This window comes from Telopea speciosissima, chromosome 8 (assembly GCF_018873765.1).
Source record: "Telopea speciosissima isolate NSW1024214 ecotype Mountain lineage chromosome 8, Tspe_v1, whole genome shotgun sequence".
Taxonomy (NCBI): Eukaryota; Viridiplantae; Streptophyta; class Magnoliopsida; order Proteales; family Proteaceae; genus Telopea; species Telopea speciosissima.
Genome location: NC_057923.1, coordinates 61454153 through 61480828, shown reverse-complemented (window position 1 = coordinate 61480828; position 26676 = coordinate 61454153). Strand labels below are relative to the sequence as shown.

General features: G+C 39.8%; 1 protein-coding gene and 1 long non-coding RNA gene across 2 annotated transcripts; one reads left to right on the top strand and one right to left on the bottom strand.

The window, feature by feature from the left end:
• The first annotated feature begins 979 nt into the window (after window positions 1-979).
• LOC122671957 lies at window positions 980-21202 on the top strand. Its single transcript, XR_006334420.1, has 3 exons — window positions 980-991; window positions 4110-4115; window positions 20746-21202. It is a non-coding gene; the product is annotated as an uncharacterized LOC122671957 (long non-coding RNA).
• LOC122671956 (solute carrier family 35 member F2-like) lies at window positions 3475-25858 on the bottom strand. The gene is made up of 12 exons (XM_043869449.1): window positions 25715-25858; window positions 25439-25565; window positions 24975-25069; window positions 24068-24125; window positions 22735-22929; window positions 21902-21978; window positions 12667-12749; window positions 12460-12511; window positions 6426-6494; window positions 4698-4784; window positions 4534-4595; window positions 3475-3947 (listed from the first exon to the last, which is right to left on the bottom strand). The coding sequence occupies exons 1-12, from the start codon at window positions 25757-25759 to the stop codon at window positions 3716-3718; spliced, it is 1182 nt and encodes a 393-aa protein (XP_043725384.1). The 5' UTR covers window positions 25760-25858; the 3' UTR covers window positions 3475-3715.
• Window positions 25859-26676: the final 818 nt, after the last annotated feature.

Below are 26676 nucleotides of genomic sequence, written 5' to 3'. Positions count from 1 at the left end.
GAAGATTTAAATTTAAATGGACAGAGAAGAAGAAAATAAGAATAAAGGAAGGATCCGCTACGGTGCACAGGTATGCGCAGTGCGCAATCAAGACTTTTGCATACACAGGCATTCTTGATTCTTCTTCTGCTACGACTACGAGTAATTCAGATTTCAGAAGACGGGAAGGCGATAAGAGCAGCATTGAAGACTGACATATGGGAAAAGCTGAAAAAGACATCTCCAGCAGCATACGTGGCATATGACCAGAAGGCTTAAATGCTGACACATTGGTAGATAGAATAACTATTGAGGATTTTATTATGGTGTATGGTGGTGACCTGAAAGTTGGAAAACAAATTTGGTTTGGATTTTTGCTGATAATATTGAGGAGGTGGATGCATGGTTTCAGGTATCGGATCCGATTGGTCGATTTTGGTTGGATCGGATCGATATCGGTCAAGATCAATTCTGATCTCGATCCAATCCAACTGTATGAACAAGGGTAAAAATGTAAAAAAAATAGTTTTTTAATAAGAAAACAGGAACAAAAGTGTCATATTTGCTCGAGTTTGGGCGATCCCAATCTGTATCGGTCGATCTGATCCAGTCGATATCGAGATGACGAACCATGAGTGGATGAGACAAAAACAGGGATTAACACGAAGTTAAAGGTCTATAGATCAATCTTGGATGAAATGGAGAGTTGTGTCCGAAATGTTGTGTGATCGACGTAATCATCCTCTCCAATTTCTTAAAGCTCGACAGTGTGGCAGTGCTAGGTGGAGATGCCGACAGTGCTGCCATGTGTTGGCATCTCCACCTAACGCTGCTGCACTGTCGAGCCTTAGGAATTAGAGAGGATAATAATCTATTATTTGAAGGAAAAATTTTTCGAACTGTCATTTGATTGATTATAATGTATGATACGAAATGTTGGGGAATTAATTAAAAAGCGTCAAATGAATAAACAAAGTGTAGTAGAGAATTTTTTTGTTTTTTTGTTGAAAGTGTAGTGGAGATGATGTAAGAATGGATGTATTACAAAACTATTGTTTAGTACATCATCTTGACCTATATGGATCATCTCTTGTATAAAGATACGCAAAAAAATACAAAGATTCATTTCTTACTTAATTCTTCAATCATGGTATTAAGTCACTGCGTTTTCTCTAGCTATGCATTAAGCATCTCTAAGTCTAGAGAATTCAAACTCTTGTTGCTACTCACCAGCACTACCGCTCACCCCGCATCTACAGTGCTCGATTCTACACAACATCATAGCACTTTGCATCGCATCGACCCCAAGCACTGCGGCACTTCGCATCACGTCGCGGCCCTTCGCATCGCGTCGACCGCTCTCACCATGACCATTACCTAAACCAGCATCAAATCTGAAACCGCCTCAATCCACCTGTGCATCGTCGTCCACTTGTCCATATCGACATGGTAGTTGAAGTTGTGCTGATCATGTGCCCGTTAATGTGCCCAATCGGCCATTTTCATCGCATCGACTTCCTCTAATCTCTATAACTGAGGAAACCCAAGCTACAAATTCCCTCATCTCTTGGCGTAGTAAAAAGCAGACTATTACATTTGCTTTAGCACCAAAAAGAGTATCGCACCATTGTTAATACAATCTTAAATTTCTTTTGTTATGTTAGGCGTTAGCTACTCGAAAACATGAGAGTGACACATTCCACCATGGATCATTATCACCTACAATTTTGACACCCTTCAATTCCCATACAATCCCTCATTTCACTCCCATGTGAGGGATTGTAGGGGAATTGGAGGGTGTCAGAATTGTAGGAGATAAAAATTCATTCCACCATACCACACATTTCTAAATCTGCACAGAACTACCACCGCACCTTTACAAGATACAATAATTTGGATCGTCTACCGCGCAGCTGCCTGTCCTGTTTGTGCTGTGTATATACAGGGTCATGTGTAAAGACCACCTCATCCCTGCCCGAGCGCCTTGCCCGAATGGGGGTAAGACGGTCTTTACATGCAACCCTATATCTGCACAGCACAAGCAGAACGGGCAGCTGCACCGTAGATGGTCTGCATCCCCTTTACAACGTTCTCCTTCTTTTTTTTTTTTTTTTTTTTATTTTTTCCAAAATTTTTCTTCCATGCACGAATCGTTATCCTCTCCTGTTACAGCGCAGTGCTGTACTGCATTGTGCGACGCTACAGAGGCCATGTGCCACAACAGGTCCCATATGGTGCACATGACCTTTACATCCACCGCACAATGCAATACGATACCGTACTGTAACATGAGAGAATAAAAATTCTTCCATGCACCACCACCGACCAACATTGTCGCTTTGTCATAACTTGTACTAAACCCCTTTTTTCTCTTCTCTCGTTTATATACTTTGTCGTTTCTCCTTTATTTTTCTCATTAAGAAGTGGCATGGCATGTTAACTGGCTGGCTAGTATACTGTTTGACGAGTTCACGTAGGGTTTTTGTTTTTTTGATGGAACATGTAGGGTTGTACTGTACTTAAAACTCCAAACTCATATTTTGGCACTTTCCCTGTAGATGTGGTGGATATACGGTTCTCTATAACATGGACCCACCCTATTTGCCAATTGGCAAGTGGTGACATTTTCTGTCACATGTACCTTCACTTCTCAAATCCCACCCATGGGTGCCACACCTTCTTTCTTTAAATGCCCATCCCTATTGGATGATTTGTCACCCTCTGCTCCCATTGGTGCAAAACTGAACTCTGGCATCCTATGAAACACTCTCCCATAAATTATAATACAATGCTGTGCCCATTAGTAAAATTCATGCTCTGGCAAACCCTAACCCACCATGCTTTCACTAAGTGAACCAAGACCAACCTGAAGCACATTTTGGCCTCAGTGCCTTACTAATAACTCACTCAACAATTGAGACTGGGCGAGTTATTCACAAAGCCAGGCCCCATCTTGTACACTGCTTCCAGTCCTTCAAAACCTAGATGTCAGACATCAAAGCAATTCATAGGTTTTCAACTGCCAGTGGTCTGCAAGCTTTGCACCAATTTAGCTAGTCTCCAGGGAGCCCAGCATGCCCAGGGTGCTGCCAGCCGTTGGGCTATGCTGCACACATCCTTAGGCATGCATCGAGATATGTGCAGCACAGCTCAACCGCTGGATGCCCCCTGGCAGCACCCTGGGCGCTGAGCACATGATATCAAAATCTACAATGATAAGACAGTATCCCCCCCCCCCCCTTCTCTTTTCTCAAGCAGCACAAATCTTTATGATTTCCATTTTCCATGTCTTCAGATTGTTTTGCATTACATCTTTTCCCCAAAATCACAAAAAACTTAAAAGCCTTACAGAATCAGCATGATTGATAAATGCCAAAAACTTCCAAATAATGATAACAGACCTAAGTACCAACATACTTTGCCCCCCCCCCCCCCACCAACCAAACACAGGGAAGGAAAAAACAACCAAATAAACAAAAAAAAAAGAAGAAAGGAAAAGATGTAAATAGAGACAGCTCTCAATGTAATTGACATGGTTATTTCCCATCAAGGTAACTGATTACGTAGATCTGCTTTTCAAAACGAAGCTACGTGACAGGTCTCCATTATTTACAGTATGGAGCACAGCACCCTTTACTAGCATGCTTGCACTGCTTCTCTGTCATTTCTCAATGGTAGCAAGCATGTCAGTAGAACCTTCTCAAATTGCCAAAGAACAGATTTCCCTCTCTTTCTATCAAGATGTACTCCCTTGTGTATCTTCTATAATGTTCTTTTTGCCATCTGGCACAACTATTCCTTGAAGAACACTGGGAGCAGAGTCATGTTTACCATCACCTGGTTTAGAGCTCCCAACTGTAGATCCTTGAACTGTATTTCCTATAGCAGCCTCCTCATCCATAGTACTGCTTTGTTCAGCAGTGTCCTCTGCAACTCGAACTTTGCCCTTGTCGTCTTCTTTTGAACCCCTATGAATATGATAAAACCCAAGGTGAACAATCCACTACACATATATGTGAAACAAATCTATGACAATTCAACTATTAGACCGTTTCCTTAGTGTATTAATGGCACTCGTGTATCCTGACAGAAGAGGACCACAAGATCCTTCATACCAGGAAGTGCACGAGTGAAAAGTCTTGATACAGATCTTGCATATTAAATCTGTGATAAATCAATAATTAAACCATTATCATTATTCACCAGAAACATACTCATGCATGTCCTGACAAGATGGATCATAGCATCATAACCATCTGGCAATTTTTAACTGTTTCAGATCTATTACTTTCTTCTGGACAGCTGAAAAGATTGTGATTGGTCCAGAGAAATATATGAATATTAGAGGTCACAGATACTTCATCTGGCCAACTTTGGTATCAGAGATACTAGGTCCAAAGACCCTTACATGTACGACATATTTTCCCTATGCTCACTGGTAGACCATAAAATTGGCTTACAAGATGGGTAACCTCAAGCTCAGCCACATGGAGGAATACAGAGATTCATAATTAAAAGAAAAGAAAAGACAAAGATTTTCTCAATGAAGTATACCATGAATAGATAATGAGTCCAACAACAACAGCAGCAAAAGCAATGAAGTACATCCAGTCAACCTGAAGCCAATAATATTTCAGAAATAAGTTACTTCAACAGGTTTTTAAAGCCTTTAAAAAAGATACAATAAAGTGCTAAAATGATACGATCAGATGCCAAACCTTTTGACCATATGCAAAGATGCGAATCAAGACAGCCCACATGTCTGAGGTAAGCAGAGCAAGGTTTAGCATGGTGGACCCACTATGCTGCACAGAGCAAAAGAGAGCATCAGAAACTGGTTCTGTAGTCGGAAAGTTAGTACATAACTTAAGATAGTATGCATCTATATATAACTCTACCCCCGCACTATACTAGCAATAAGTATCATGGGGTAATATGATTCAACCCAAGGCAAAAGAAAGATTTCATCATAATGCACTCCCTATTGAACTTCTCTAAAATATTTATACAAAAGAAATGGGTGGATATTAGGTCAATTTAACTGATTTCAAACAAAATAGCATATCCCCACATCATTCCATTTGTTTGGACTACATAGTAGGTTTCTCCTCCTGCTCAACTCTGAAATTAAAATTACCTCATTTTCATATCTAGGATAACTTGAAAACATAACTGTCATAACAGGTCTGATCATGCAGAACCTCAGGTTGTACCCCGGTTTAATATGGGAAACAAAATTGTGCAATAAGATTTAAATCCAATGGCAAGATTTCAAGTAATGCAGGTTTCCTTCTTGAATTAGGAAACTGAAAACTCAGACAGAATCAGAATTCGATAGCATGGTTTTCAATGGTTCAGAACTGATTCTAATAACAATCTGATTCAATGAATAATTCAGTACTAATAATTCATTACAGTAGCAGAAATCAGAACCAGGAAAATCTTTCCAGAAATTGAGATTTTAAAAAGTTGAATGCAATTAAGATTCTTAAAATGAAAGAGAAAATAAGGTTTTGTAAGCAAGACTGAGATTAGAATAAAATCCAGAAATCAGACTAGAAGAACTAGGTATTAATAGAACAAAAATGCCAAAGGTTAGGAACAAGTGAACGACTCCAAACTCACCGCACCCAGGACCTCGCATAGCGAGACCAGCACCATAGTATCTAATTAAAGCAAACAGAAACTAAGAGAAGGGAGAAACTAGCATGCACAGGGTTTAAAAATTGAATTTACTGACCTGAATATGATGGAAGACAATAACAGAAATAAGGGGAAAGATAAATTGATCAGGAATCCACCAGGGTTTGCTACTGAATCCACAGCAGCTATAATACACCTACCACAGGTGCAAGCCCAAATCCACCGACCCAAAACAACAGCAATGCTTTCTTCATTCATGTCAATTGATAGAGGCTGTAAGGACTGTACAACTGTTTATAATACTGACAAACCAAAGAAACAGAAACAAAACAGGACTCTAAACACTCAGCCAATCGATGGGCTGTGTCAGAAATTCTAGACTGACTCAAATACTTTAACACTGTGAAACTCCTCCAGTTGATAACCTGGGATGGAGGTATTCTTAACTGACTAGGACACTTAATGAAACAAAGATAATAACTTGAAAACAGGACTGGAATTATAGTAACCAATTCCAGCCTGACTACTAACAGAAATTAATAACTTAATAATAAAATAAAGACTCCAAATAAGCCCCATGGTTCTGGTCTTTTAGGAGAACCAGAACTCCAAATCGCATGATCTAGAATGACCAGAAAACTGGTTCAAACGTGAACCAGACCAAACAGCAGGCCATTCTAGCCTGTTTTCTTTTCTTTCTTCTACTGACATGGCTACTCATGGGATAAGTCATATTCGAAAGCATTCAGTTGATTAAGTAATCACCCAGCATAAAACATCGGACAAGTTGCAGCTGTGCGTACCTTTAGCAAGATAGGCACAAATGAGTAAAAAAGAAACATTGCCAAAGCAAAGCCAATAAAAGGAAGCACCTGTAAACAAATAAGAAAGAACAAAGTCATCAAATCTAATTCTATTTGGAAGCATCTTCAAAGTCCATGGCATGGACAAGCATGGACATAATAGAACATAGTACAACTTCAAATCAGAGAGTGAACTCCAAAACTGAATGACATCAGAAGAAATCAATCAGATGACATTGATTGGACAAAAGAAGATGCAGAGAATTTTAATGCCTGAAATGAATGTGCACAATATCAGCATTTCGTCATTCAATCTAAGAATTTGCACATGGTACACTGTGAGATGCTCCACAAACTTGACATGTTCAAACTAGATTAATATTGACTTTGTAACCAGTTCGTTTAGTTGGTCACCTTTCATTCTTTCCTTCTGGATGAATCCTCTTTCTAATTATTGTTTTGAGTAGGTTGGTACATAATTTATGTGAATGTCTTAAACAGTAATACAATTGCAAGTTCTCTCTACACCAGTAAAGTTATTTTCTTCTCTTCCTTCTTTATGTGGCTCTTTAGTCTCAACAATTAAGGATTTTCTATTTATCTGATGCATTTCAGTTGTTATGAGCAAAGCCGAGGCTTAGATTTAGCCAAGTGATTAAAATCTATGCAGGAGGCGCTTTCTGCACCTTGCATAAGAACCACACTTATGATTTGGTGAAGCTACACTCAAGAATAATTGGGTATTCCAGTTGAAGACTAAGGAGGACAGATCACGACCAAGGTGACAAGTCTTTGTGAAATAACTCCGAGGAGATTCAAATAAATTTCTGTCTTCAGAAGTCAATCCCACTAAACAACGCATGTACGCTTGACATGACAAGTAGAGGCAAGCAGAGCCAAAGGCCGAGCCTCAACCAGCAAAGGGAAGGCGCTGATGACTTCGTTTCGCTCTTATTTTTGAAATCAAGATTGGGTCCACCACATCTACATCCCGCCCTTGTAGTGGCCAAGCTAGAAGTCACAGTTGTTGTTCGCGAGCAAGCCAAGAATGTCCATAGGAGTTGAACTGGCTGCTAAGTTGGCTATTTCAAATGAGGTAGCGTTAGCTGTACAGCAGGTGAGGTCACTTGCGATCTAGCAATACGTTGCTTTAATAGCTCCTTTCTTGGTAAGAAAACCTGATCTATCTTACTCGTTATCCAATTTTTAATATGGCCTGAACGGTGTCATTAAAGTGTTTTAACGGCAGTTTCACTGCCTCCTGCTTTGAAGGTCTCATTCTCACATTATGACCTTGCTTGAATAGACCTCTGTCTAAAGCTAATTGGCCATTGAACTTGCTTCGTAACCCGAAAACTCTGTTCACTTCGTTCTCTCCTACCTGAACTTGTTGCTTCTTGCTTGGATCAGCTAAAAGATCTATAATAGGGTTCGACGGGCAAAGCAACCTATAAAGAAAGAAGGCAGTCTTAGGGGCAGGTAGTAATCACGAACTGTAGTCACGAATTATTTTCCTCCCGGCTATCTAAGTATTGTTGTCCTTCATCATACAAAGATAGGACTAGATATTCAATCCAATAAATCATTTAATCAATTAAGGGCATTACTAACAAAGATGGGCACTCACAATGTGCCAACCGGGTGCCGCGGTGGGAGTGTCAACCGAATGCTCAGAGCTAAACAATGATGAAGAACTCTAACATCTTTGAATTTGTGGGCAGAAATCGCTTTATGGTAATGGTAGAGAAAAACCTTTTGAAGAATGAAAGAGAATATAAAATCTCAGAAAATAGGAGAAACCTTTCTTTCCTGACCAGGTGGATGGGAATGATGAAAACATTGAATCTAATTCAATCACCACTTGGGTTCCTGTTATAGGGGACAAATGAATCTCTGGAAACACTCAGGTTATGGAGAATGCCCCCTCGAGGAAGTTCATTGCAAGTAAATGGAAGCGCCGCATCGTTTGGAAGGGACTTTCATTATGTGCGTGAAGTTGGTTAATCCGACGAGTCAATTCTCAATGCGATGCTTCTATCTGTTTGACAATCCTACTTCTGATATCACCCCTACCTCTCCCTCCTAGTTGAATAGCCCAACTATTCTCTCTCCAATTCCGGGATGGATCATGAAAGATTTTGTTTGTATTGAGATGCGATAAGGAATAAATAGCCAATTATAGAAGTGGGTGGTAGGGAAAGCAATCCAGTGATAGCAAAGTCAAGAGATTAATTAGAGCTAGGAGCAGGCCATCTAGTCTTGGGTTGGACCATATCAAACGCAACCGCCCTTCCAATGGCGTACGATACCAGCTGCTGGATATCTGGGGAGGATCGACCTCTTTTCGTGATTACACCATCATCACGCTGGATGTAGGCTCCTGAAGAGGGAAGCCTAACGAATGTTAGATACAAAGTCCCACACCTCATTCTAGCAACCTGGGGCAAAAATTTCCGAAGTTTCGACTCAACATTTTTGTTTAGCTACTAATAACGCTTTGTACCTCTTACCAAGCCATCTGGCTTTATGCTTGATTAGCCTTAGAGGTTATCATGCTATGGAATTGTTAAAATTTTCTTTTGGGATAAAGAACGCCACCTGGTCTCGCAACGCACACCGCCCCTGTGCCCAGACACAAGGGCACGCGAAATGACCGTCGCACTCCCCTAGAAATAAAGAAATGACCAGGGGTGCGGCGGTCATTTCGTGTGCCTCTGTGCCTGGGCGCAAGGACGGCATGCGCTACGCAACTAGGTGGCGTTCTTTTTCCATTTTCTTTTTTTTCCCCCCAAACTTAGGGCTGCAACAGGGTTGGGTTGGGCCGGGCTTTATAGAACCCTAGCCCAACCCTAAGTCCCCTTAGCTGGGCCCAGGCCCGATCTGACCCTGACTTAGGGCTAGAAAAATCCAACCCTGACCCGCCCTCAAGGTCGGGCCGGACTGACCTTGATTGTCCCTGATCATGGGGAGGGGAAAAAAATGCATGGGTTGGAATGGACTGGAGAGAAAATTATCAATTTTATGTAAAATAACACTGTAATAAAATGTATTATATCACTTATTGTCTTTATACATAATATATTATATAAAAAAATGTGGGTGACATTTAAAGTTTATAATATATATATTATATCAATATATATTTTATAGTATAACTTAAAACAGGGTCGGGCCGGGCTGGGCCAGGCTTTGCCCGAGGCCTCAACCCTAGCCTGACCCGACCCTGACTCAGGGCCAGAAATTTCCAGCCCTGACCCGCCCTCAAGGCCAAATATCTCAGCCCAGGCCTTGTTTGGGCTCAGGGTAGGTTCGAGCCGACAGGGCCAAACATGCACCCTACCCAAACTTCCCCATGACCCACCACTCTATCTTCATCAGGACGAAAGAATCTTCAATGAGTGGAAACAAGCACCTTTAGACGTAAAGGCGCTTAGCTCAACTCTAAACCAAGAAGAAAGTCCCCCTATTTGAGTAAGGTGTACGCAACCTATAAGCATGCTCCCTCGTCAAAGCATCCTAACGTACAATGGTGGTCTACGATTAGCTCGACCACTAGGTAAGAGTGGTCTACGATCAGCTAGCACACTCTAGAGTTGTTTGATTCTTCGCTTGCTCTACAGTACGAGCCTCATACATAGCCACGCCAACACAGGTGATTTCGTATCTGGTCAAAATCTTGGCTAATTGATCGAAGTGGGTAGGCCCAACCACCACACTACACATACAGGCGCGAACCCCCCTCGTTACCGTAAGTGCAACTCTCAAGGAACGTCAGTGATGGAGACATAGTTAATTGGTCCACAGGCATTGCGACAAGTCCTCTGTCCTACTACAGGTGTTGCGGCAACTTTTACCAAGTTCAAACGATTGTCGACCACCAGATACGCTGGTCTTCTATATTCACCCCAGCCAACAAGCACAAATCCTCGGCGCATTCACAAAAAGAATAATTTTAAGGGTTTTTTACAATTACCACCCCAAAAACTTTGATATCTACTATTATCCCCCTAAAAACTTTCAAACAACTATTACCCTCCCCTGTTGCATACTAATAACTAATTGGCCCCCACCATTGCATACCCATAACGAAGAGGGTTAGTCGTGAGAGTGTGCCATTGTCACAAATTTTCTGGGACCAAAATGCCCTTTTGGGGTGGTAATTGTAAAAAAAAACCCCACCCCATCACCGTCCCTTCTCCTCTTCTTCTCCTTCTTCTTCTCCTTCTTCTTCTTCTTCCTCCTCTGCATTTGTGGTAGCCATTAATCTTCCACTTTATCAAGGCCTCTTCTTCGCAAGGACAAAGGCCGCATGCCTTCCTCTCTCCTGTCGAGATCATTTGTTTTGGCTGTAATAGCCTGCATGCTAACCATGTACTAGTATGTGGCTGTACCAAAGTGAAGAGTATTATGCAAGAAGATTGTTAAGTTTCAAGGATTAAGAGATTCTTTGTGTTGAGAGAACCCTGTCTTAATGTTTCAGTCAAAACAAGGGAAATGCACATCTTTTTGTTTCTCTTCTCTGTGTCTTCCACATTTGCAAAACCTCCCTCTGGAGGGAGAGCAGATTCTAAATGAGAAAAATCTCAAAGTGTCTTTGTCTGAGAGAGCTCTGCTGATCATCTCTTGTAGCCTGCAGATCTAAGATGAAATGATATGATATTTCAGATTGGGAGATGCAAATGAAGAAGGGGAGATACATTTGTGGTTGGAGCTAGTCTTATCGCAAGCGACTGAGACCCTAGTTCTGTGAGGTGAACCACAGCCACCAACATAGCAGCTCCATCCTCTCCATTCCCAAGGTCTAATGAGCAATTTCTGTAAGGGGGAAATCCTAAAATTCAAACCCCAACTCAAACTTAACTCCTTCGTCCAGGTCATCTGCTTCAACATCCTATTAGGACTAGGTTGCAAGCTTAGGTTGGATAAATAATTAGTGAAAGATTAAAAAGAAAGTAAATGGAGATAATACTTACAAAAATCTCTGAAACAAAGGCCATGGCTGAAATCCCTTCTGACCAGTAGGTCAAACTTCTTTAATCCTAAGAATTGAACAGCTGCAACTATAATTTTGGAGGTAGCATGAGCCATCATGTCTGCTTGATCTGCTCTTCTTTTTTTTTCGAAACTGGAAGCAAAGTTACCATATGGGTAGTTCTGATTTGTAATCTGGCTGATTCACAGAGAGAGAGAGGAAACAGGGGAACAGGGCCCCTGCTTTAGCTGTTGATCAATGAACACACACAGGCCATTTGACGGTAGGGTTTGATCTAATGGCGTCATCGATCGGGGCGGTTGGGGTTGCAGGGGAGGAAGAAGAAGAAGGAGAAGAAGAAGGAGAAGGAGGAGGAGGAGGAGAAGGGACGGTGATGGGGTGGGGTCTTTTTTTACAATTACCACCCCAAAAGGGCATTTTGGTCCTAGAAAATTTGTGACAACGGCACACTCTCACGATTAACCCTCTCCGTTACGGGTATGTAACGGTGGGGGCCAGTTAGTTATTAGTATGCAACAGGGGAGGGTAATAGTTGTTTGAAAGTTTTTAGGGGGGTAATAGTAGATATCAAAGTTTTTGGGGTGGTAATTGTAAAAAACCCTAATTTTAATGGTTCATGAAAGTTTCAAAAGTTTCTGTCAAGATTCCAATTGAGTCCTGTTTTTTCTACTCATAAGAAAGGGTGACCATGATAGAAACATCACGGAAACTTCCTTTCAATTTTATATCCTTTTATATCCCTATCATTGATCTTAGAAGGAACATAGCATTCTCAGCATAGGTCCAAATTCACAATCACTTGCTGAATCCCAAGGACCCTGTAAGCCGTAGACTGTCCCTATGGAATATTTAACCTCCTCCTTTAATTTCATTTCCACCTTTCTTGTTAATAAACTAAAATAATTTTTTTTAAATTTTCTGATCTATTGACTTCCAAAAAAAAAGCATTAGATATCTACTAGACTTCCTTGTGTCACTCAAAGAAATGGGATCTACTGAAAAGTTTCATTTTTAAATTAGAGAGAGAGAGAGAGGACTTACTGCCCCAGCAGACCACTGGATTGAGTGTAGCTCTTGACGCTCAAGTATGCTTCTGTTAAAGTTCATTAGGGAAATTCAAAAAGAAAATACTTTCTATTGCATATTATTGTGGGCCATGACATAAAAAGCCAAAAAATCCAAAGAATTAATATGCCATGAAATCTAGTCATAATCAGTTTTAAAGATAAACTATGAAGTCCAGGATACATTTGGCAAGCACTAATAATAGCCCCAAATAAGCCCAACATTGCCATCAGCTCAATTCTGTCAGCATTTGTCACTAGAAACTCCTGCATGAAACAAAGAGATCAGGTTAGGAGTAAGTGTTATATGGTGTTGTTTTAAGAAAGTAAAATTTAGTTTTTTTTAAAATAAAAAAAAGGTGGCTGGGCAGGCTAGCACTGTGCCCAGAACTGGGTCTGCCTCTCTTCTCCCCCCTGGAAAAGTCCCCCCGCCCCTCCCATCCCAGCCCCCCCATTGGTTGAGCCGCTAGCTCCAGGAAAGCTAGCAGCGTGTCCAACCTCCGCCCATAAAAAAAAAAGTTAACTTCAGTTTGAGCATCATTGAATGGAAGGGCATGATCGACTCCAAACTAGAACCATATGCAGTGTTAAAAACTCAAACAGGAAAATGAAGGAATGTTTCTGATATCCATAAAGAATTAGCTTATATCAGACAGAAGTGCAGAGTGCAGTGGTAAAAACTAAGAATAATTACTCATCATTTGAAAGAAAAATACGCTGGAAAGACAGCATGCACTGTGTTCTCTCCTCAATAGTTATATGGCAGTAATAATTTTATATAATTATGCTTATATGCAACATAAAAGCTATATCAATTCAATATGATATAATGATGCTAGTAATGCCCTAATATGAGAAAACCAACATATAATAAAAAAAAACATAGGATATAATATAAGCAAACTTATCAAAAAAACAAAACAATAAACATAAGTATGTAAACTTGAGAAGTGTAACAAGAAGTGTTGTCGTGTTGGGCCCAAGAAAGAGCCTGGACATCTAGGCGGGCACCTTGAGAACTATGCTGAAACTATTCTCTGAAAAGGACACTGACAATTTATTAAAATGTCAGTGTCCTTAAATAGACTTCCAATTAGGGGTGCAAGTTTCGAGCCCAAGCCCACCATAAGCTTGCCTGAAATTTTGAGGGTCTGGGCCGGGCTAGGTTTGGGATTTCCAGGCCCATGGTTAAGCCCGGGCTGCAGTCTGAAGTTGAGCTTAGCCCTTGCCTGGCACTGCCTTATATATATAATATATAATATGTAAAATTATGTATTACATATGGCTATATGTATGCAAGATATGGGTCATGGAATAAGTATATCATAATTTACATTTTATATACACCACTGATTTAATATTTTAAATATATACATATTTAGGATAAAAAGTATTTATCTATTTTTTGTGTAAAAATTAACCTGAAAATGACAAAAACAAGGCCAAGACCGGTAGGACCAGGCCTTGACTGAGATATCCCATCCCGGCTAGGTTGCAACTCTACTTCCAATAAAGTTTTACATGGAACTGATGGGAAGATTAGAAAAACTTTCTAAATAGGCTTATAGGCTATTCCCCATCTTAGAGATTCTCCATAGAATCTAAATAGTTTGGATACAGTGACACTTTTCCACTGAACCTCTCATACGAATCCTTAACCAACATATTGTTCTAGCTAAGATATGTGATAACAGACTATAAAATGAAGACCCTCACACCTATAATCAAGTGGTATCTCCACAAAGTTCCAGACCACCAGCCAAATCATTACACCAATTTAAAAGGGAAGTCATGAAACTAATGTTTCCCATCTTCTTTGCTCTACCTTTCTGAAAGTAATCTAATGTACTACTGAATTTGAAAGAGACTCAAAACAGTAGCCAAACAAGATCTTTTAATCAAAGAATAATTCGGATTAAAGGGGCAATCCTTGCAGATCTAGGAGAAGGGTGTTTAGATAATTAATCAACAATCAAGAACAGGAAACTAGAGGAATCGAATCACAATGAAAATCTGATGTGTAATAATGAAGTAAAACAGAGTTGAAATCAGTTATTTCACGAATAACACAAACAGTAATCGATAGGGTAAAATAGTCAATAAACAGGTAATTTGACTACACAGTAATTAGGTTAAAGCCAGCCATTCAAATCTGCAATAAATCTCTGATGTTTAAGATCAAAACAGAACACAAAAAACCAGAATCGATTCAGGTGAGAAAACAGTGAGTTAGTAGAGAAAAGGGTAATATATGAAATCACAAATATCTGACCATCAACTGGTCAGATCAGCTCGAGTTTGAATTGAGTTCTTCAATCATGAATCTTGAAACTCAATCAGACGATGAACATATTCTGATGGTTGGATCTTCCTATGCACAACAACAACAACAAACTCAGCCTTATCCCAACTAAATGGGGTCGGCTACATGGATCCATTCAGAACAAAGTAAGAAAACAGAGATCCACACAAAGGGAAAGGAAAATTAAAGGAATGACGAATAAAAATGAAGAAATGAGATAAGAAAAGTGAGAAATGGAAAATGAAAAATGAAAGATGAAACATGAAAGTAAGAGGAAAGAGGATAGCCCAGGAAATCAGGAGAATCAAAGCTACATGGATCTTCCTATGCACAATTTGTGCATAAAAGGACTTGCATACTGTTAGATATATGGCCAGAATACCGTGGGGGTATTCTGGACCTTTTCTTTGTTATTTTGTTAGTTTTTGTATTATGTGGTTTAGTCCCACATTGCTAATGTACATATTTTACTATTCAATTATTCTTATAAATAAGAAGGTGCTTGGGATGGATTAATCATCCAAGCATAGAGTTCTAATTCAGATCCACTTAACATGGTATCAGAGCTGGTTATGAATTAGAACCATTCACGATTCCCTCCCCTTCTCTAATTCTCGATCTCTCTCTTGTTCTCTTCTCTCCTCTTCTTTCCTCTGTTTTGCATTGTTCTTCTTTGTCCCATAGGGCAGCACTGATGAGGTGATCTATTGATCCAGCTGCTGCCCTCCCTTGTTACCTCACTTCATGATATGAAGAATTGATCGATAAGGTGCTGCACTCCTTTGCTGCGAATATTGAAGACTTCAGCCTTCATTGGTCAGATTCACACTATATTACAAGGATTTTGTTCCCTATATTGGAGCTTCAGACCTGCGGCAGATCAGTATTCCAGCACCTACATCAAGCTACATCAAGTTCCAGCCCTCAAGATCGATATCTCTTCACACTTTCAGGGTTTTTTCAAAACCCTGACAATTGTCGATCTTGGGGTTCCACTTATCAGTTAATTCTGATTTTTTGAGGAGTGCTTCACATCTGTTCAAGTGTACTTCGACTGCAATTTCAGCCTCATACAGTCATTTTTCAGGCCTCATATCATCTTATCGATTTCAGCAATTTCAGGGTTTTTTTCAAAACCCTGAAAATATCGATCTCAAGGTTTTCTCTGCCTGCTGTTGCTGATTCTTGGAGACACTTATTCCTTTATTATTAGAGGGCTTTCATCCTTGTTTCAGCCCTTAACTTGGAGGTATTCTTGGCTTTCTCTTCACAACAGCCCTCTTCTTCGATTTGGGATTCTTCACTGTCTCCATGGGTGACTCTATGGATTCGACTGCTACTTATGTTGGTGATGGAAACAGCAAACCAGAGTATCATACTTTCTCTCCAAATCCAATCAAGTTGGATGGCACCAATTACCTACTTTGGTCTAGGTCTGCCTCCTTTGCCATTGCTGGCCGTGGCCTTACTGGTCATATTAGGGGATCCACTCCTATGCCTACTGAGGTTGGGGCTGCTCAAGACAAGTGGCTTGCCAACAATGGAGTTCTTATGTCCTACTTGATTGGTTCTATGGTTACAGATCTACAACACAATTTTCTTCTCCTTGATACAGCCCTCAGAAATTTGGGCTGCTTGCAAGGAGACTTATGGACAGCTTGGCAATGATGCCCAGGTATATGAAATCAGGAAGAAGGTCCTTCACACTACTCAGGGAGAATTGACAGTCTCCAAATACTATGCTACCTTGCGCAGCCTTTGGCAACAATTGGACCATTTTTCTGATTTTCACCCAAAATGCAGTGGATATTACTTCTTATAAGCAACACATGGACAAGATCGGGGTTTATGATTTCTTGGCAGGATTAAATGTGGAGTATGATCAGATTCGGGTTCAAGTGTTGGGTCACAAGCCTTTTCCCACACTTGAACAGTCCTATGCCCTCGTCTCCTCTGAAGAAAACCGTAGGGCTGCCATGTTGCACCCTCCTATTCTGACGAGATCGGCTCTCCAGGCTGCTGCCCCTGCCCTCCTACACCTAGTGGCATTGCTTCTCTTGGTGATTCTACTACGAGTGCATTGTTTGTGAGTCTTGTCACAAACCTTACCACACCAAGGAGAAGTGTTGGAAACTTCATGGGAAACCCGCTGATTTTGAAGCTAAAAGGGCTGCCAAGACAAAGATAAAGACAAAGACCAAGGCCCATCGGATCGAGATCATTCGCAACTCCTCTCGACCCGGTCTATCCCGGATGATCTACAGCCCTCCTTCGTATGCTCAGACTTCATCTGCTGCCTCTACTACATCGCCACGCGCCAATTCCTCGGCTCCTTCAGGTTCACACTTTGCCCGGTCAGGTATTCCATTTGTAGGTCATTGTGCTTCTGTGGCTTCCCATCCTTGGATCATAGATTCTGGAGCTACAGATCATATGACCGGTTCCTCTAGTCTGTTTCACAGATATTCTCCCACTTCTGGGAAAGATAAGGTCAAAGTGGCTGATGGGTCCCTTTCTTCAATATCTGGAAAAGGACTCATCAACTGCACTTCCTCTCTTCCTTTGTCTTCTGTTTTACATATTCCTAATTTTACTACTAACCTTCTTTCCATTAGTAGTATTACTCGTGATCTTAATCGAAAAGTCACTTTTTTTCCTCTCATTGTGTGTTTCAGGATCGCCTCGGGAAGACGATTGGATTGGGTAAAGTGCATGGTGGCTTGTACCGCTTGATGACGGTCGCTTCTCTCACCACCTTTGCCTTCTCGCGCATCGAACTCCTTGGTCTCTTCGAACTTTACCAGTGGCACTCTCGGTTAGGTCACCCCCTTTAGGAATTTTAGCTCATTTATTTCCTCGTTTGGTCACCCTACATACTAAGGATGACTTTTTTGTGAGGCTTGTGTTCGCCAAACAGACACGTTCAAATTATCCTATTTCAAATAAAAGGAGTTCTTCTGCTTTAATTTGGTACATTCTGATGTTTGGGGCCCTAGTCGCAAGCCCTCTATTTCTGGTCATCGCTGGTTTGTCTCTTTTATTGATTGTCATTCTCGGAACACTTGGGTATATCTTTTGCACACTAAAAATCAGGTTTTCTCATGTTTTCAGCATTTTCATAAGCTGATTCAAACTGTTCCGTGCTACTCTCCAAATATTGAGAAGTGATAATGGAACCGAGTTTCTTGAATCACAATTTCAAAAATATTTGGCTGATCATGGCATCATTCACCAAACTAGTTGTGTTGATACCCCGCCTGAAATGGTGTGGCGAAAGGAAAAACCGTCATTTGTTGGAAATGGCCCGGGCTTTGATGTTTGGGAGGAATGTTCCTTCTCAATATTGGGGGGATGCGGTTCTCACTGCCGCCTATCTCATCAATAGGCTCCCTTCTCGGGTTCTTAATTCCCGTACCCCCTCGGATATTTTACTGGGTCATTCCTCCTTTATTGTCCCTCCCAAAGTATTTGGGTGTGTGTGTTATGCTAGGGATACCGGATCTCCAGGCAAGCTTGAGCCTCGTGGGCTCCGTTGTATTTTCTTGGGTTATTCTCCAACCCAGAAAGGTTATAAGTGTTACCATCCCCCTTCCCGTCGTACCTTGGTGAGTATGGATGTTGTTTTCCATGAGACCCTTTCTTATTATTCTTCACCACCTCTTCAAGGGGAGAGTTCTAGTGAAGATGTGCCCTTTGAGATTCCTCCACTAGAGGTTCCTCTGGCTGCTGCCCAGCCTCCTTTGACTGATGCCCAACCTCCTTTGGATGATGTCCAAACTCCTCCGGCTGTTCCTCCCTCACCTAATGGGAATCCTTTACAGGGGGAGACCATAGAAAATAGTGTTGTTAATGTTCCTCTTCAGGGGGAGCTGACTCCAGTCCAGAGAACTATTGGTGCATTTCAGAAGAGAATTGACAATTCCAACATACTCACCTACACGAGGGGCAGAACCAGCAGAGGGCACTGCAATCCCCTTTAGCACCAATACCCATCCAATTGCGGCTCCGGATCCGATCCTCCATCTCCTGGTAATCCTCTTCATCCGACCTACCTATTGCTCACCGCAAAGGTACTAGGACTTGTACTTTACATCCCATATCTCGTGTTGTTTCTTATAGCTCTCTTTCTCCATCTTTTCGTGCTTTTGTATCCTCTCTTTCTTCTGTTTTGATTCCTAAAACTTGGCAGGAAGCATCTACAGATGGAAAGTGGAAGGCAGCAATGTTGGAAGAAATGAGAGCACTACATAAAAATAATACATGGGAGCTTGTGACTCTTCCTCCGGGAAAGAAACCAGTTGGATGTAGATGGGTCTTCGTGGTCAAACAGAAGGCTGATGGTTCTGTGGATCGATATAAGGCACGTCTGGTTGCAAAGGGGTTCACTCAAACTTATGGAGTTGACTATCGGAGACCTTTGCACGATGCGCGGCTTCAACACTGTCCGGTGCTATAAATCTTGGGTGGGATCTTCAACAGTTAGATGTCAAGAATGCCTTCCTCCATGGGGAGCTTGAGGAGGAGGTATATATGGACATTCCACCAGGCTTCTCTGATGACAGGACCAAGGGCAAGGTCTGTAGACTGAAGCGTGCACTTTATGGGCTGAAACAGTCACCTAGGGCATGGTTTGGCAGATTTCACAAGACTATGATTTCAGCAGGTTATAGGCAGAGTAATGCTGATCACACTTTGTTTATCAGACGAGTTGGTGACAAGGTAACTCTTCTCATAGTCTATGTGGATGATATTGTGGTCACTGGTAATGATGGTGATGCTATCAGGGATTTGAAGCTCCTCCTTGGCCGTGAATTTGAGGTCAAAGATCTTGGTCCTCTGAAATATTTTCTAGGGATAGAAGTTGCTCGCTCTTGAAAGGGCATCTTTCTTTCTCAACGAAAATATGTCCTTGATCTATCGACGACACGGCTGCTAGGTCATCATCCTTCGATACTCCTATGGAAGCTACTACAAAACTTAGGGAGAAAGAGGGTGAGCCTGTTGACAAGGGTATTTATCACGGTTAGTGGGCAAGTTAATCTACCTTTCTCACACACGACCTGACATTGCAGTTGCTGTGAGTTTGGTGAGCCAGTTCATGCATGATCCCTATTCCTCTCATATGGATGCAGTCCGTCGTATTTTGAGATATTTGAAGTCTGCTCCAGGAAAGGGAATCCTTCTATCTCCCACGGGTCACCTTAATATTGAAGCCTATACTGATGCCAATTGGGCTGGTTCTCCTGACAGGAAATCTATCTCTGGTTACTGTTCCTTTGTTGGTGGGAACCTTGTCACATGGCGTAGCAAGAAGCAGAATGTTGTGGCCAGGTCCAGTGCTGAAGCCGAGTTTCGTGCGATGGCCCAAGGAATTTGTGAACTTCTGTGGCTTAGAGGATTATTACAGGATATCGGTGTTGCTATTCATCTTCCCATGATGCTTTATTGTGACAATAAAGCAGCCATTAGCATTGCTCATAACCCTGTCCAGCATGATCGTACTAAACACGTGGAGGTTGACCGACATTTCATCAAGGAGAAGCTTGAGGCCGGCCTCATTTGTGTTCCTTTTGTGAAGTCTACTGATCAACTGGCTGATGTGTTCACCAAGGGACTGAGTAGCAAGCTGTTTCATCCTATCTTAGTCAAGTTGGGCATGCATGATATATATGCTCCAACTTGAGGGGGAGTGTTAGATATATGGCCAGAATACCGTGGGGGTATTCTGGACCTTTTCTTTGTTATTTTGTTAGTTTTTGTATTATGTGGTTTAGTCCCACATTGCTCATGTACATATTTTACTATTCAATTATTCTTATAAATAAGAAGGTGCTTGAGATGGATTAATCATCCAAGCATAGAGTTCTAATTCAGATCCACTTAACACATACGATCTTCTAGAAGAAAAAGTTCTAGTTGCAGAAAATTCTCAGAGATAGGCTTACGTGTTAATGGATGAAGAAGTTGATGAAATAATAAGAACAAGAAAATAACACCCAGGCTTCACACTGCAAGGTGGTTCGATTGAATCAAACACCAACCTACCTTGATCACACACAAGGGGTTCTTCGATCAAACACAGGAGACCTTCAAACATGAAGAGGGGGGGAGCAAAAGCTGCAACTTCTTTACTAAATTCATGTACAATTCTGGCCTCCCTTACAAACTTATATAGAAGACTCAAAAATAGACTCCTTCACTAAAAAGGAAAGGCCTAACACAATCCTTAACTAATAAGGTAACCTAAACTAACAAGGAAACTGAAATAACAAAGAAATAAGACACTAAATTAAATAATCCCATATGCCTAGCCTATACCCATATTATAGGCCCATTACAATGAAAACCCATGGGATCAAAGGCCCAACACATACATAACCCAACCCAAAGCTTATTTCTAATAAAATAAGCCCATTTAGGTGATTAAACTGCATCACAATCTCTTTTGATCTTTGCCCTACCTTTCACCAATCAAGCAAGGACATGAGAAGGTTAGGAAGTAAATTGTAAGACCAAAAACATGGATTTGATTGATATTTCCTGTCGTATTGCTGTTTCCCTGACAATAAAAATTCTTCAGGAGTGATTTATGTTGTCAATGGCTCTTAGCACCATAACAGCTGGATATAGATTCTTTCCTCAGTAGGGACACTGAACAAATGTTCATTTGACCTCCTCAGAAATTATGAGGTAACTTAAAAACATGGATAAGGTAAGTTTTTTGAAGAAACTACTGGACTAGAATATTGGAAGTTCAGAACCACAGTATCATCTCCCAGCAGAAAAAGTTAGGTTCAAACTTTGCTATGACAAGCACAAAAACCAATGTGCCCCTGAATCTACTGAAAGTTTAAGGGTTTCAATCATGGTTATTTCGAACAACATGCTTAAACAAGAAATAGACATTAACAAGGTCATAAGACCTTTTTATTTATGTATACTGTAATGTCTTCTCAATTTCTACATGGCACACAACTTTTTCTAGTTTCCTAGTAGAAAGCATCAATTTTAACCTCTTTTTTTTTTGGGTGGGGGGGGAGGAAGCCATAAACAATGTAAAAACTTCATAAAAAGCACATACACTTCCAACAGTAGGTGAGAAAATAAAGTAGATTACCTCACTAACATTACTGACTGCATAAAGAATGGACCCAGCAATCACAAGAAAATCTCCTTTGACAGGGCTGCTTCCAGCTACAAGCAATTACATAAAGTTATATATTTTCAAATGAAACATTAAATAACTAAAACTGTACAGAATTGTGAGATAGAGATTACTTTTACTTCATGTTAGAAAGATTAACATCTATAAGTGCAATTGTAAGTAAAAAATTATTCATAAAGAATCAGAAGCGGGAAGATTCAAATGCAACAGACCTAAATAGCCAAAAAGATACAAGTGCTAAAACAAAATAGCATATCACCGTTTTTAGGCCTCTCATACCCTGTGTTGAAGCCTAGTATTACTTCTAAACTCCATTTGCTTCTAGATAAAATCCACATAAAAAGGAAAATCTTCAGGTAAAACTAGTACAAAAAAGTGGGTTTTTACTTGAAATTTCATTTTACATGGATTTTACCTGGAAACATATGGAGCCTAAAGAAAATTCACATACCACCAAGAAACTCTAACTTAGATCCAAGGCTCAGAATGTAACAAAAATACTACTGCAATAACAATTATACATCCACCCATCCACAGGAAACACCTAAATATATCCCAAAAGATAATTAAACTATTTGATTGTCAATTAGCTTTATAGTAACAAAAAAGTGTTAAGAGTGTCCTTTAGGTCCAATCAAATCCAAATGAGAAATATCACAACTTTGCACTATTAATCACAAAGTAACAAGATAGATCATCTAGGCATAAAATTAGCAAAACCAAAGATAGGTAAAGGACTAATGTGATTTTTGAAGTTGCAATGAATAAATTAGAATGTAGTTTACCAGTTCTGTCTTGTGCATGGACATCTGAAAAAATAACCATAACGAGACCAGTAACACATATTGCCACACCAACAAACTTTTTGAGCCTGTATTTTGTCTTCAAGAAAAACCATGTAAGGAATATGACACATGGGATTGTCCAACAATCGAGCAGCATCACACTAGTCAGGGACGTATATTGATAGGCCTTCACCACTGCATGTAAGAGGAAGGTGTGTTCAGTTTCCAGAATGATGGATTTGGTAAAATTCAGAGACAATCTATCTAAATACTGAAAAAGGAAGAGGTCTACAGTAAAAAAAATTTACAGGAAAGGAAAATACCAAAAGGCAGTGAAATTAAGTTGTTTTTTTTTTTTTGGGGTGGGGGGGGGGGAAATTGAAATTCATTATAATTTCTTAAGTTCCACCATTCATTTCCCATTCTGAATCTTCCCTTAGAAGTATCATTACAATCTGCTCCTCCAGATTGCACTTATGTTACTATATAATAGGCATAGTGTTGGAATCAAAACACAAAGTGATTGCATACAGCCACAACATTGCATTTTCTAGATAAATATGCAATAAGAAAGTCAAGGAATTTAAATTTAAATTTTGATCATAACTGAAACCAAAATATAGCTCAAATATTTATGGTTATGCACATGAAGAAAGTGAAATAGATCAACTATTTCAAAGAATTTTTCGTAAAACCTGATTTCCTGACTTTTCCACATAGTCATACAAAATAAAGCATTATGTTATGCCAACCAGTTTTTCATAATAATTTATACAATGAGTTCTCATGCTTATAATGAAACATCAATTAATTTGGGCATTATCAGACTACAAAGATAGTGGTTCAATGCCAGGAAGAGGCTCTCATATAAAAGAGTTGGGGCTTCAATGGGGGGAAAAAACCTAAATTCAATTCAACCAAGCCTTATCCCCAACTAAATGGGGTTGAGTACAAGAATCCAATTTTCAAAATTCAAATCTATTTAAAGTCATATTTATTGTCAAACCAAGACCATCCATGTCTTTTTTTCAGCACTTCTCCCTAGGTGATCAACAGTCTAGCCTTTGTACTTCAGGCCCTCTATCTGTACCATATTGCCTATCCTTACAGGTGCATTTACTGGCCAATGTTGAACATGCGCAAGCCACCTCAAGCACTTCCCATCAACTTATCACTTATAGGATCCACTCCTTAGTTAAATAATAACTGACTCTATGAATTATCCTAAAATGATACCACTGTACATGCTAATTGCGAATTTGTGAAGAAAAAACACAACAACAACATTAATAAACAATAAACAATAACAACAATCACTTGAAAGATGACTAACCTAGAAAGTTGGCCTCCACATCAACTATACCAAGGAGTATATAATAATACCATTTTGCCTGCATAAATAAAAAAAAAAAAAAAGGAAATTCAGTGGAAAGAATAAGAAGGAAGAAAGTCTTGTAGCCTTAGGGGGTTATATAATACATTCTGAAGCAAAGTTATCACAATCTAATTACACCTTTCTGAATTAAAGAATAAAAAGGAAAAGTGAAACGAACAACTGAAGGCATCATCTAATAGTAAATGTAGTGGTTGACATGAGCATGATCATTGTAATTTCTCCCCCCCCCCCCCTCTTTTTCAGAAGTACTCAAGTTTTTCACAAAGAGGAGGCTCATCACTCTCAAATATCATTAAAAACATTACCGTGGGAAAGATTCAGGGAGGAAACCCATCCTTCTCACAAAAAATTAAAGTAGCATACTCTCCAGCCTTCCTGTTTCACAGACCCTGATATTTACTTAACAGATAATCCTTTGATAAACACTTTTTATTCTTCTATCCAAATACATGGTTTGCCAACAATAACTGAGTCTTATTTCTACCTTTTCCTTTTTCCACTGCAGAAAAGTTAACGTGTTCATACACACACTTAGATATATAATGAGGCAAAAGATGATTCAAGAAACTTGAGGATTAACTACAGTCATTGCTGGAGTACTATTGTGGAAAAAAATCTTCTTTTTCCACAGTAAACAATACCGAACTGCAGAAAATAACAGATTGAAAATTTTTTTCAGGAAAAGATACAAACTTTGAGTGCCAACATTTAGTCTACAACATTTAGCAACTCCAATTCTTCAAATAGAAGACACATTAACTTTTACGATCAAATTCAATCATTAAAAAATCTGTTGTATTTGTGTGTGTGCATCTTGAGAGAGAGAGAGAGAGAGAGTAAAAACCTTGAGTCCTTTCTTTCGGTAGATTACGATGGCTCCATAGATAATAGCCAAAAGCACATAATTGAGAAAGGATTGTGATGTTGGTGCGTTGATTCCTAAACAAATACAAAACCCAAACGAACACGAAGAACTGAATTACATATCTCTCTATTTTCATAGCTAATGAATTGAAATTCAGAGTTCAATACCAAAACATCAACACATGAAATTGTAGAAGAAGAACCCAAACAGCAAAAGAACCGGGGAAAAAAACGAATAAAATCAACTTCTTCAATACCCAAAATAAAAAACTGAACAAACGAGTAGTAACACGCAAAATAAAGACAAGATTGACATTTGGAAGAAAGAAAAAAAGTCACTGATTAAAGAACTACCCAACAATTCATTGACCTCCAATAACAATCACAACCAGAGATGTATATCGGAAACTTTAGAAATGAAATCAAATGGATTCAAACCCAGACCTCTTCTGGCAAGTTCTGAAGACGAAAAACCCGTCGAAGTGATCAAAAGCGATAGAAACTGCCCCAATACAAGACCCAACAGCGTCTTCTTCGTCAACAACTTCTTGAAATTCACCATTCTCGCTCTCTCTTTTCTCTCCTCTCTCTTCTCCCTCCAAATTCTATAGAAAAACCGCCATTAGCAGAGTGGTGGCACTATAACAGAGACAGATTGCGAGAGCCCAAGAGCGAAGCGGCAACAGCTATATGATCCCGCTTTAGTGTTAAGAGTTGAACCTTCTGAGCTATACAACCCATATGAATGCTGCTATGCAGCAACATTATATAATTATGGAGAGAGACCAAGTGGACCCACCAAGCGTCATCATCATATCTAAACCAACGGTTCTGGGGAGTTTCAAATATGCCAAACAAGTATTCAACCGTTGATTTTGAGCAGAGAAAGTGATTTTGCGTCATTTGAGCACTAACTCACTCGACACATGCATCAGCATTGATCCATTCTATTTTTGTTCTGATTTTTTGAATAGAGGGTACTTTGAACCATGGTTCGTAATCTCGGTATCGGATCGGATCGGATTGGGATTGCCCAAACTTGGGCAAATATGAAACTTGTGCTCTTGTTTTTATTTTTTTAATTTAATTTTTAACCTTTTTACCATCGTACGTACACATGGATCAGATCGAATCGTTATCGGGGATCCGAGATTACAAACTTTTTTGAGTAGAGAAAACCTGATGATGTATCATAATTCGTTTTGAGAATTGTTTCTAATTAATTTTTTTATTTATTTCTAGATGAATGAAAAATATATTAATGCAAAAGAGTAAAGAACAATATCATAACCAATAAGGACAAGCCTAAGGGGACCCTAACAAAAAAAAATTAAAATAAGTAATCCTTAACAAAAAAAAATCAAAACAAGCAATAATATGATGATATATCAAAAACAGGAAGAAAAAATAATCATAAAATAATGATACATCAAGACACCGGGCTAGGGGGGAGAAATAAGAGGGAAATCCAAACATTTGTCCAAATGTCTTTGTTTTTTTTTAAATCCTATATATGAGTTTACAGAACGAATTGGAAGAAGTTTATTTCTAATCTCAAAAGAATTGGATTCCCAAATTTGATCTACCGTGCATGATGAGGTCTCATCAATAAATTGATGATAGAGATCTAAATGGTGCGAATTCAAAGCAGATACATTAGTATCCGAGATTGTATGCTACTT